This window comes from Scomber scombrus, chromosome 5, assembly GCF_963691925.1.
Source record: "Scomber scombrus chromosome 5, fScoSco1.1, whole genome shotgun sequence".
Lineage (NCBI taxonomy): Eukaryota > Metazoa > Chordata > Actinopteri > Scombriformes > Scombridae > Scomber > Scomber scombrus.
The window spans coordinates 12,276,038-12,289,554 of NC_084974.1; the positions used below are offsets into that span (position 1 = coordinate 12,276,038).

At 39.6% G+C, this 13,517-nt stretch overlaps 1 protein-coding gene across 1 annotated transcript; it reads right to left on the reverse strand.

Annotated features, from left to right (window-relative positions):
* Window positions 1-3,173: 3,173 nt before the first annotated feature.
* Window positions 3,174-11,938, reverse strand: LOC133980572 (solute carrier family 13 member 2-like). Its single transcript, XM_062419329.1, has 12 exons — window positions 11,837-11,938; window positions 8,753-8,881; window positions 8,439-8,575; window positions 8,080-8,333; window positions 7,349-7,520; window positions 6,409-6,531; window positions 6,103-6,312; window positions 5,795-5,897; window positions 4,720-4,837; window positions 4,460-4,620; window positions 3,664-3,801; window positions 3,174-3,302 (listed from the first exon to the last, which is right to left on the reverse strand). Exons 1-12 carry the CDS (start codon window positions 11,936-11,938, stop codon window positions 3,174-3,176), a joined length of 1,776 nt encoding a protein of 591 aa, XP_062275313.1.
* Window positions 11,939-13,517: the final 1,579 nt, after the last annotated feature.

Below are 13,517 nucleotides of genomic sequence, written 5' to 3' on the forward strand. Positions count from 1 at the left end.
CCGACGACACGACTACAAAATCAATCATCGAACTGCGGCCTAGGGTGTCCTGGTGCCAAGTGCACATATGGACACCCTTATGTTTGAACATGGTGTTCGTTATGGACAATCCATGACGAGCACAGAAGTCCAATAACAGAACACCGCTCGGGTTCAGGTCGGGGGGGCCGTTCCTCCCAATCACACCCTTCCAGGTCTCACTGTCGCTGCCGACGTGGGCGTTGAAGTCCCCCAGCAGAATGATGGAATCCCCAGAGGGAGCACCCTCCAGCACCCCCTCCAAGGAGTCCAGAAAGGGTGGATACTCTGAACTGCTGTTTGGGCCATAGGCACAAACAACAGTCAGGATCCGTCCCCCCACCCGAAGGCGGAGGGAGGCTACCCTTTCATCCACTGGGGTAAACTCCAACATACAGGCGCCAAGCCGAGGGGCAATAAGTATCGCCACCCCTGCCCGGCGCCTTTCACCAGCGGCAACTCCAGAGTGGACGAGAGTCCAACCCCTCTCGAGAAGACTGGTTCCAGAGCTCTTGCTATGCGTCGAGGTGAGGCCGACTATATCTAGCCGGAACTTCTCCACCTCGCGCACCAGCTCAGGCTCCTTCCCCACCAGAGAGGTGACATTCCACGTCCCTAGAGCTAGCTTCTGCAGCCGCGGATCGGACCGCCAAGGTCCCCGCCTTCGGCCGCTGCCCAGCTCACTTTGCACCCGACCCCTTTGGCCCCTCCTGCGGGTGGTGGGTTCACTTGAAGGGGGTCCCATGCTTTCTCTTCGGGCTGTGCCCGGCCGGGCCCCATGTGTGCAGGCCCGGCCACCAGGCGCTCGCCCTCGAGCCCCACCCCCAGGCCTGGCTCCAGGGGGGGGGCCCCGGTGACCCGCGTCCGGGCAAGGGAAACAGAGGACCATATATTTTACTCGTCATAAGGGGTCTTGTGAGCTACGCTTTGTCTGGTCCCTCTCCCCGGACCTGTTTGCCTTGGGTGACCCTACCAGGGGCATAAAGCCCCCGACAACTGAGCTCCTGGGGTCATTGGGACACGCAAACCCCTCCACCACGATAAGGTAGTAGCTCAGGGAGGGGCACTTTAGCACAATACAATTTAAAACCAACACAAACTACAACCTAAGCCTCAACACATGTTGATTCAACACCTCTCTAAAACAATCCCCACAAACTGAACATTATAACCTTCTCTGAGGTGCAGAATTGTCATATCAGGTTGCATTTGCTTTTTAATGTAAGTGTAGCTAATGAACTGGCAACTAAATGTATAACAACATTCAACATCCAACATAGTGATCCTACAGAATGTGCCCTACCCAGGGTCTGGCAGACACACAGGCTGGCTTTTCTCTTTCTTTCTTTTTTTTCAAACCACACCTTTCCTACGAAACGGCTCTCACATGAACTGACTTACAACTGTCGATCCCTGTCATGTTGTTACTACACATTACATTTGAATTGTTTCTATCAGTTTAATAACAATTCTCTAGATTTTATCTAATCAAAAATATTTGTAATGAGTTTAGTTTCAGATAATGTCACAATATGAATCCATATTTTATGTCTTCAGAAACAGGGATTTATGAGTCTTTTGAAAACATGCACAGTCCCTGAGGCAACAACATTTATCACTGACTACATTTCGGCTCAGGGTGAGGTTATATACATTCAGGAATTACTTGCCTTTCCCAGGAATATTTCTCAATAAAATGTGCAGCTGTCTTCCCAAATGACTGCTCTCAGCATGTTGTATTGACAATGACCATTTCAATACCAATTCAGGTCCCTAATAAATAACCTGTTCTAGAAATACTAAATGCAGTCAATACAAGGTCAAGTTACAGGAAGTATGATCATTTCAGATGATTATCTGTACTTTACATCTTTCTGAGATGATGTGCATATGATGTGTACATGGCACTTGGTATGCTAAAGAGCCACCTAAACAAACAGCAAGTCACAAAACACAAACTGGGACTGGACTTGGTACATTATACATTATACATTATACATTATACATTATACATTATACATTATACATTATACATTATGACTGGGAAAAAGACCAAAAGCAATCAAAATAAGACAAGTAAGACAGAAGATATCATGTTATAAAGATGTTGTCTTACCTCTGATAATGGACATCCATCACGCCTTCATTAACTTTTACCACTGTGAGAGTCAATTCAACAGGAGAGAGAGAGAGAGAGAGATTTACGTCTCTATGTCATTTATGTCTCTATCTTTCAGTGTTTACTAGAAGAATGGATACTAGATTAAACAAAAACATTTTCGGAACTGCTTAAACTTTTGACCTCACTGTAGTTTCACCATTTTAAAATCCCACCTGTTTCTAATGCTGCAGATATAAGGCCCCCTGCCAAGGAGTTCCATGAAATGTTTTCAATCAGGTTCCTCCAATTTCCTCCAATCGTTTCTCCCACGTTGGCCCTTTTGAAGGGATTTGCCTTCTGTCCCTCTCCTTAAATCAATTGGGGACCCAGTGGTCCTAATTCTATGGATGGCAATGGGATTTGAGCTCATCATCATATTTAACAGTCTGAGTGGAAGTGGGTATCAGAAACCACAGTGAACCCTTGACCTTAGAGCCTATCTACTACAAATATTTATTCTCTTGGAAACTGAATATTACAGACACACAGGAAAGGTTACAATTGACTTTGAGTAACTACCTTTTTTTATTTATTGCATGTACAGTGTTTATAATTGCATATGTACAGGGTCAGTCCTCATACATATGAAATATGTGAGCTCTAACAATATCAACATTTTGCCACAGTGTAATTCACTGCAATTCAGACTAGCATCTGCTAGAATAAATACTTGATTAGAAAAATCATGTCTAGTAGGTGAAGGGAAACCGTTGACCATACTGTTAAATGATATTAGTGATCCTAACATCATTCATTTCTGACCTGCTTAGCTGACTGTCCAGCGGATCATTTATCTAAATGAACTCAGTCAAAACATCAGCAAAATGTGCTCCAGTGTTTCCAGTCAGCTTGTCCAGCTAGTTGCTGAAGAACACCACAATGTTAGGAGGGATATTAAGATTGATAGAAGGTCTTGGCCGTAGCATAAAGGTGAGCCACCTGCCAGACTGGTCCTCCAGTGGATACCTGATAAATGAGCAGTAATTGTTCATAATCAAGGAGTTTTGGTGGCATTAGCCCAACTGGGAAAGGTATTCAGCTGGAACAAGGCCACTCCCCACGTGTTAATGGCAATGTTGGTGGTTATGACTCCAACAAAGTTCAGAATGAATCCAGTCCTGGCCTGTAAACAAAGGAGAAATAATACAAATGAAACCAAATTGTATCCGATGCCTGGTACAAGACAACATAGTGTTTCATCAACAGAATAATTTTTATACCAATCTCATAATATTAATACCAATTTGTTGAGCTACTGACGCATTTATACAGTGCAGCTGCTTTTCGGTTTCACAGTTTACCTGAGCTCAATTTCCATGTTAATATTCAGGATATTTTGTGTTTGCAAATAAATAATATGATATGGATCAGGATTAATATAAACTGCTTATTTCAAAATTGGATCCACAATCTTTATCCAAACTACTGTGTGCAGGTCAACTCACTCACTTAGAGGGTCTTATTTTCTTTCTGAAAGGTCTTACCATGTCCATGACTTTCAGGTTGCCATAGGAGAAGGCAATGGCGTTTGGTGGAGTGGCCACAGGCAGCATGAAAGCCAGCGAGGCAGAGATGGTGCAGGGAAACATGATGTACAGCGGTTGTATCTTGATGGCGGTGGCCTGTAAAAATGAACATTCATACAGATGTCAAACGGGGCAGGTATGAATATTTATTTATTTAATTGATATCTAAGACAGTGGCAGATTTGTTAAATATGGCCCCTAAAGGTGATGCTCAACCAACTGCTACAGCAAGATAGTTAAAGTTCACAATTATTAGCAGTAGTTAGCATTTGGTTTTTGGCTAATTCGTTCTTGTTTTTACAGATTTTTTTTTTTTTAGGTTTAGTTAAAGCATAAGGCAGGAGTTACTCTACATTTTTCTTACTGTCAACAAAAAATGAAGAGAGCGAAACCAATATTTGTCGATCTGTCTATAAATTCTCTCTGGTTTTTCTACTCAGTCTATGGCTCTCAGCACCAAGTCCAGTCATTCCAAATGAAAACATACATTTTAAAAAGTATATAGATTCACTTTAAAAGGGGTGCAGTCATTTGATAAAATAGCTGGACACTGTAGTTTTTAGAAAACTTTGTTCAAACAGGATTGAATTGTGAATTTGTTAGGGACTATTTACAGCTGACAGAAATCTGGCATGTGATTTGTTACATTAAGAAAACATCACCAACCTTATGCTTTAACATTGTCCAGCTTTATGCACTGGATGTATGGGAGAGTGAACATTACAGATTGAAACATTATCGTATTGTGTCTCACCATGGAGGCCAGTATTGGCAGAAAGAGAGTGGTGGTGGCGGTGTTGCTGGAACATTCGGTGAACATGGCCACCAGCAGACACAGCAGGATGGAGATGGCAAACGGAGGAATGCTCTGCAGTGGTACAAGACTCTCTCCCAGCCACACAGAAAGTCCAGATTTCGTTATCCAGTGTAGAAAAAGAAAAACACATCAGTGTCCAAACATTTGAAGGTAGGATTATCTTCAGACAAATGTGGACTCAATGACCAGCTGCGTTACCTCACTTCCATGGGCCAATGCAAAGCCTCCTCCCAGAAGCAAAAGGATGTTCCAAGGCATCTTTTCATGGACAATATCCCAATTAAGCAGGGGGGGAAGGAGCTTCGGCAGGGGCCCCTATTAGAAGATAAAAGAGAAAAGCTGGCAGTTTATTTTCAGTTATTGGCTAAGATGGTCATAAATAATGGCATATCTAACTCTAACGTGTCGAAAACCAAAGCTTTTACTGTGTGCAGATAAGATACTGTGACCATAAAGGCACCCTTTAAAGATAAAATGATATGTGGTAAACAGGTAAGCCTTCAAAATCACTATTAAAGGTGGTGATGTAACTGGATTCATATTTTTAAACTCTGCTAAACTCAACTTTTGTTCTCTTTTCCAAGATGAGAAATGAACTTTGGCACCTCAAAGTCTGCCTCAAACCTTTTAAACTAAGAGTCTGTTAATCATTATGTCACCCTTCTGTGTATAAAACACAGAAGCTGTTCCTCTTTTTGAGGAGCAGCAAAGACCTTGTCGCTTATAGGCAGCAGCAGGACACGCTCAACTTAAGTTACCAAGAGGGGAAAAGATTTTCATTGATACAAAAGTAATTTGTCTAAGGAGCAGCACAGCATGTGCTGTTGCACAGGCTTGACCTCGGGGCTATCAGGCTACAAGTCAGGAAAGAGTTGGGATAATGTTTATTAGAAAGTACTGAATCAGCTAAATGAGTTGTCACAGGCAGTAAACGTTATTGACATGGTTATGAAACTGCACGCCTACCTTCATGTGAAAGGCTTAACATGCTGCAAACATAATGTGATGAAATAGTGAATGATCACTCCCCATTGCTGAAAAAAGACTCCTGATGTAACACATATAATTTTATCTTTCTTAAAATGTGCAGATTTTTGTGTGATAGCTTCAACATATCAAAATAGAGATAAATACTCAAAACAAGCACCCCCTTCTTGGAACATGAAGGAAGCAGTTTATGTTTTCAGACTCAGATCTTCTAGAAGCGCATGGTCATTTTCTTTATACACCTTTCACTTGTATTATGCATTATATAATAAGAAACATGCCAGCTGGCCTACCATCCTCAGACTTCTTGCAGCATCTGGGCAAATTGGAAGGGATGCAGAAGAAGAGTGCTGACATTAATATGGCCACGGTGCCATCTGTGACGTACCTGATGAGAAAATACTATCAGTGTACACATAAACACTATAGAATAATGCAAATAATAATGTAAAAAAACCTCATGACACATCTGACACTGGACCAGCACTCAAAGAAACAGCTTCCACAGAGCCCAACATAACTTTAATAAGAGACCCTCCCTTGCTTTCTGCTCTTAGACATAGGCAAAATGCCTGATTAGCTATAATACTCACGTTTTGTCTTTGTTGAAGAGCACAGTGGCCCAGCCGGGTATGAACCCAGGCTCCCTGGTAAACCACAGAAGAACCAGCAACATGAAGATAACCAGTACACAGCCCTCAGCGAAGCTCATCCTGCCCAACCTTTTGTACTCATCTTTGATTACCTGGTATGCCTCCTTGTCACCAGCTTTGTTTGTGCCACATCCAAAGGACTTTTTCAAGCTGGAATAACACAATAAGTGGAAATAAATTCCTCTTTATTCATAATGTGGTCATGTTTTTTGGTCTTAATAATGTATCGGAAAGAGTATCACTTACTTGAAGCCCAAAAACATAAACTGCAGCCACAACCAAGACAGAGCCAACATTAGCACCATGTTGGGAAATGAGAAGCCAAAAAAGCTTTCAAAGTTGATTATGCCACCATTATCTGGAAAGAGTCTGTTGATTAAAAGAAAAAAACACTGAGAACTCCCAACAAAAACATGCAAGGAATGATAATAATCATTGTGGTTAATCAATATGGTAACCAAGTGCATAACCTGCACCTTATCACAGATTGTTCAGACAGAAAGAAAGAAGCCATAACTAAGTTTACCACGGTTTGTTCAGAATGATTGAGAAAATCTGTGTTCAGGGACAAAACTTTTACTTATTTTATTTTATTTTCATCATAATTTGAGATGTATGTCGTGTTTATTTTTAAGGTTACAGGACAGATTACTCATGTGACTTAATTATTAGACGTAATTGAGCATAATTTTTTATCAGTAATAACATTTTTCTCACTGATTTCATTACTGTGATAATATATAGAGTACCAGTACTTTATATATAACTAACTGCACAGACACAAATTTCAAATGAGTCCAAGAAACCAACCCATGTGGATGTAAGAACAAATGTACTAGTTATACCTAAGAGTATTTTGACCCACAGTATTTATGTGTAAATTAAGCTTAAAAATCAGACTGTTTATATTGCTTTTTATTTATAAATGCTAATTGGGTAAGACTGGGGAAATTTAAACATTTAAGAAAGATGTTTAAAAAGGTTCTAATCATGATGCCCCTTTCCCTCGTGGACTGTAATGGAAGTTTATAGTCCAAGTGTGTGTGTGTGTGTGTGTGTGTGTGTGTGTGTGTGTGTGTGTGTGTGTGTGTGTGTGTGTGTGTGTGTGTGTGTGTGTGTGTGTGTGTGTGTGTGTGTGTGTGTGTGTGTGTGTGTTTGTGTGTGTGTGTGTTTGCGTAGCTCGTACTCATCAATCTGGCCCTTCAGGATGACATTAGGTGTGGTTCCAGTAAGGGTGGCCGTTCCTCCAATGCTGGCTGCATAACAAACACTTAGGCTCATGCCTTTCGACAGTTTCAAATACTTCTGCTCCCTCTCAAGTCTGCGGTGCTCTGCCTCCGGACTCCAAACAGAAACCTCTGGAAGGACAGAGACTGAGACTGAGACTGAAGGCTGAGACGCAAACTGAAGTTTTTAAAGGGACATTTAGCATTAAAAACACACGATACATTTTATCAGCTTCTGAAATTGTTTCACTCACAAAAAGTTTAAGAGGCAGCACTTTTGCAAGATATGAAAATGTGTATTTTTTTTCAAGTTCTCATAAGCCCCATTCACACATGCACTGCAACCCTGAAGTTATCTGGACATTATTAGGAGCTGTATGTGAGAACGCAAATGTCTGAATCAGTTGGGCCAGATATTATACAGATTTTACTCTGCCAGCTCCCCAGTACGAAGTTGTCTCTTTTCTTTCCTTTTCAAGGCTTTGATCGTAAAGACAAATTGTAAAAACTAAAAGAAAAACAACTTACTTGAAATAATATTATTTTCCTTGCCTTCCTTCATGTCTTTATCATCTGCATCTGTAAAACACCATTAGAACAACGACAACAGTAAAAAAGCAACCAAAGTCAAATAATCTTCTCTTTAACAAGTAAAACTTGAAGAGCAGAAACTAGACTGTCACACACTCACCCACGTTGATGCTGCTGTCCTTTCTTATGAGCTCCTTGTTGTTCTTTTCTTTGATGTCACCCATCTCAAAGCCCTGGTTTTCCAGGCCATCCTTTGCAGCAGGCTGGTCGTGATCCCTCTCTTCAGCTTCGGCCTCTGTGTCACACAGCTGCTGCAGCACAGCATTGGCGATGGGCAGCATCATAGCTGTGGAAGCCGTGTTACTGATCCACATGGACAGAAACGCTGTGGTGCTCATGAAACCTATCATCAGGCTGAAGAGGAAGCAAAACAAATAATTAGATAGAAATGCATAAATGGGAGAAAGCATGTAAAGATATTGGAGTGATAATCGTCACTGAGAGAACAAGGTGTCTTACAGAGATGGCTTCACCCCAACAATAAGCAGAACTTGAAGGGCGATCCTCTTGTGCAGGTTCCAGTGCTCCACAGCGATGGCCACCAGCAGCCCACCAATAAAAAGCACGTTTGAGTCTTTCAAGTACTGGATACAAACCTTGATAAGAGAGGAATAACAGAGTTCAAACATGTTTCAATGTGCAACTGGTTTCTAGATCTTTTGAAACCGTAAAAAGATCCTTAAATTAATAAATCATATTCAGACATATCACATTTCCCACTCAATCTAAGACAAAGAGATGGCCAATTGTATGTAATATACAGTCAGACACACCTCGCCTGATTCCATGATGCCCATCATAGGGAAAAGAATAACAGGCAGCAGGGCAGTCACAGCCAGAGGGATACACTCTGTACACCAGTACAGTGCCATCAGGATTATCGCATAGCCACATTTTGCCTCCTGTAATGACAGACAAGGACTATGTTGATTGACATGCTTAATACAAAAAATACATATGACTATAAATGGTTAATCTGTAATGGTATAAAAGCTACATTTTCTGAAGAGGATTTACGTATGGTCACTGCTCAAGTCTATTAGAAATGATATAATACATTTCTAGTAACACTATAACTTTAGGGCTAATTATTGTCTAATTGGTACTAACTAGTGCTTGATTTACCTTCTTAATGTTTCTTTTTTATTTTTTTATTTTTCACTTTCTTGTGTTTAATTGCTTTTGGGTTCTATTTATTTCCATGAACTCATGTTAATTGAGGTGCCATAAAGGAATCATATTATTATTTTTTATTGTTTTTTGTGTGCAAATAAAGATTATATCATTATGCTGTATAAAAGGCAAACAGATGGACAAGAACAATCAAAGAACCATACTTAAATGTACATGTATCATAAAAGCTGAAGAGAACAACGATTTTGGTCTTTGAATTAATGGCACTGATTGAGCACCCGAACATGACCCCACTTTTCAGTTTATCCTGTTTAAAGATTACATGTTACAAAGCGTCACTGCTGAGAGGACGACGTAAAAGCCATTAAATCACTTTGAGACTGACGTCCTTGATCCTTTTTGATTGTCAAAGGTTACCTCTTTCATTTTGTTGACAAAATTTGGCTGCAGATTTAGATACATATGAGCTGTTGGAAAGCCATCTCCCCTTCTCAAATATTCTTTGTGGATTTAAGCAATAAATTCAGAAAACACTGTGTGCCTGTATTTTTACAATGCTCTAAGTGAACTGCATGTTAGTATTAGAAAACATTTATAATATAGTGCAACTTGTCTCTCCAACCTCTCCAAAATAAATTCCTCTATTTGGTGGCTGTCTAGGACTCAAACTTGTTGCTGGGGCCCATTTACTCAAAGGGTTAGGGTTAGGGTGTTTTCCAACATGATGTAATTTTTTATATCATATTTCATTTTTACATCAATTTTACTAATCAATACAAACACCATATATGCGACTCATGTGTGAGCATGTGAGGGTACTGTAGGACTTATCTGCAATTTGCAAGTAACAAACATTTTTGAAATGTGACGTTTCCACCATTTATGATCTGCCCCCCTGAAATTTTATAAGGAAGTTGAATCACCTGGCCATAGACAAGACATAAAATCTTGTGATTTCTATGCAGTGTCTCTCCCATTAACACCTTTCTCATTTTTCATCTTCTATCATTGAGACAATCTATCACACCTCTTCCCTCGTGTATCTTGCATAGTAATATGGTGCATACCGACAGTGTTTTATTACATCTACTCTCAAAGCACTGATGCTATGTACTTTGTACTGTTTACTCCTCATAATCACAATACTCTTGGAATTTAATCTTAAAAACCTTTGTTGCAGCCTTGTATAAATTGCTTAAAAGAACACAATACATGGATTATATGATTGTCACAATACACATTCATATAACCAAGTTACTAATGAATAGGCTCAAATGACTCCCCACCTACACAGAGGGCAAATATAACCTGTTGTGACACCTACAAGCAAATGCCATGGTGAACTCGACCGTATGTTATGGAAATTCACGCATCACCTGCAAGAGTGGAGGTTGACCATAATGAGCCAGTTTCTTCACACAGGGTTCCTTGAGTTTATGCAAACTATACTTGGTTAGGCATCTAATCACTCATGCATACATGTGATGACCACAATGAGCATCATGTTTAAGGAACGTTGTTTGTATATTATGTATCAAAATATCTTTGGGCAAAGGTCAAATGACAGATACACTTGGAAAAGTCTTGTAATCAAGTCTGTTCTTTGATGTTTGACCTGTGATGGTGTGTTCTGGTGAGGAGTGGGACATAGCTGTCATCTTATTTAACCCTTACATACTGTTCATATTCTGACCCTGCACTGTATCCCCTCATAATTAGTCTCTAGAACAAGCTTCTGCAGCAAAAATCTATTTTTTAAATAATCATCATTAATAAATAGGTCACTGATTCTCAATTTCAGTGTGTTCTTTAGGTTTTTACACTTTTTGTTTATGGAGAAATACAATTGACAACCATACAATATTATGGTCCTATATTACCTGAAGCCATAATGATTTCAATGAATCCTACTGAATTTGAAGATGCAACAATGATTTTGAATAAATAGACACATGTAACATTATATACAAAAATGTGCATGAGCTTCGCAAAAACAAAACGTTTGGGACTTTTTGGGGAAAGTCATAAAATGTCAGGATGTAACAAGGGTTTTTAGGGGTTTTTTACTTCTCTCAAAAGTTACAGTTGGTCAGATATGACATGAACAGCGTGGAAGGATCGAGTAAGATGGATAAAATGGCATAGGAAGCTACAAGATAAACCTGTTTTTAAGCAGTTGGGATGCTGATTCTCATTGATCTAACTTAGAAGGTTATCAGGCCTTTAAAGAGATCTATGCTTTACTTTTTATGGTGGAAATGGGTGTGTTAAGTATCCCATATCAAGCTAATTCACCTCAAATAAGGACTGACTCTAAAGCACAAGTGATCTTGCTCCTCTTATCATGTCTCCAACAAGGTTTCGTGTCACAAGCACTACACTAAACTGATGACTATGCTGCACCATGTGACTAAAAAAGTGTATTCTGCATTTAATTGCCACATTACATTTCGTCGCTAAACAGTGTCATTTTTATGACTTCTTAAATAAGAAATCCTTTATTTACCTGCTGCTGACACATATTCAAACCCTCACACACATATATTTTCAGCAATATTTGAGGTTTTTCCCTGAAGGCTTACCAAAAACACACAGCTTTTCCTCAACATATGTACATCATGCAATGGCAATAAAATCACAGTGGGAACCCCAGTTTGCTGTCGTTAGATGAGTCATCCTTAGTCACCAAGTGTGAAGTCTAAAATCATGTCCAATGTTCTTACCGAGGTCGGGATGATCAGGGGCAGAGGCAGGAGTAGAAGAGGTGTCAGAACTATCACAATGTAATTCCTATACCTCCACAGTGACGTTAGAAACCCAGCCATGATCCACAAGGTGTGATGGACATTCAAAGTATTGAAGAGTTAGAAGAAAATAAATGAAACAATGAAATAAAATGATTAGTGACACCAACGTTCTGTCTAAAAGACAGTTACGTATGAAGTCACAGTTTAAATACTGGTATATATGGTATGTCCCCCTGAAAAAAAGATTAAAAATTAACTTTTGAGTGTTGGGGGCTGCAAGTAGAGGGTGTGTTTCCATGTGTTTAGATAGATAAGGCAAGAGACCAGGAGCAATAATCTAGAGAAGAAAGAAAAAACTTGACTTTAAGATGTGGCTGCTGCTTTGTCTGTCAGGTGTGATCATCAAAAGGACTATCACATGATAACAGTTTTTTATAGTTAGTTACATGCATCATGCATGGTTTAATACTCAGAACACATATTAAAAACACATCACACAGCCAATCCAACAGCAACAAGCATGGACAAAACCACAATTTGCATTGCTCTCACACAGAAAGCATTCAGTAAATACAACCTTCCAACCTTCAAATTTCCTCTCTGTAGATCTGTAGCGCATTTTGCAAATGTTTATAAGTCATATATATCATATGGACAGCAATGTGTCAAATCATAACTTCACTGAAATATATTAAACCAACACCCCAACACAAAACAAGAATGGTCAAAAGTAAAGTCCACTGAAACCTTTCCTGCTGTTTCCTGCTTCCCCTGTGACTCATTACTGCAGACTGTAATACATTCTGCAGAGTATTAAATCAAAAATTAAAATTAAAAAAAACTACAACATATTACAAAGTTATTCACACAAGTTGAAAGACAACTACTTCAAAGTTTTGGTGCCGGTTGTATGTGTTTTGTATTTGTATGTTTTTTTTATTTTTTATTTCAGTGTGCTGATTGACGCTGTTATGTCATTATGTTATTTTGCTGTTATGTCTGTTGGACGGATTTACTGTTGTGTGTAAAATGAACTGCTGTGCAAAGCAAAAAAAGTTAACTTACTAATAGGGTTAGATGTCTGTCTGTGGGCGTAACTTGTGAGAAACAAGTGGTATGATTCTAGAGAAAATCCTTCATGGGCAGAAATGTAGACAAACCAGATTGTCCTGTGTGTGTGTGTGTGTGTGTGTGTGTGTGTGTGTGTGTGTGTGTGTGTGTGTGTGTGTGTGTGTGTGTGTGTGTGTGTGTGTGTGTGTGTGTGTGTGTGTGTGTGTGTGTGTGTGTGTGTGTGTGTGTGTGTGTGTGTGCGTGTGTGTATGCATGTGTATGTTTGTGTTTGTATGTTTAAAATGAAAAGGTGAGAACAGACCAGAGTGATGATTAGTGTGTTATTACTTGAGGCAACCTTAAGTTACTATTACAATCCTCATAAGCTGGAAGTCAGGAGCAATAAGGACTACTACTACTACCTCTCCCGCTATTACTGCAAGGAGGAAAGACACATTGTATGCCAATACATTTTGAATTTAAGTTTTGAGTTTCATCACATTTTCTACATAATTGTCAAAAAAAATCAAGAGATCAATAGTCAATTTTAGAAATTAAACTGTAGCTTAATAGAGAGGATATCAGACTGGTATATGGGATTGGTAGA

What these genes read in the sequence shown, in the direction of transcription:
- LOC133980572 (XM_062419329.1), bottom strand. Translation starts at nt 11,938, where the DNA reads ATGGCTGGGTTTCTAACGTCACTGTGGAGGTATAGGAATTACATTGTG. An exon ending in GCATCATGGAATCAGGCGAG is followed by an intron (nt 8,576 to 8,752) that starts GTGTGTCTGACT and finishes TCTCTTATCAAG; the next exon opens with GTTTGTATCCAGTACTTGAA. An exon ending in AGTCTGAGGATGGTAGGCCA is followed by an intron (nt 4,838 to 5,794) that starts GCTGGCATGTTT and finishes ATCTTCTAATAG; the next exon opens with GGGCCCCTGCCGAAGCTCCT.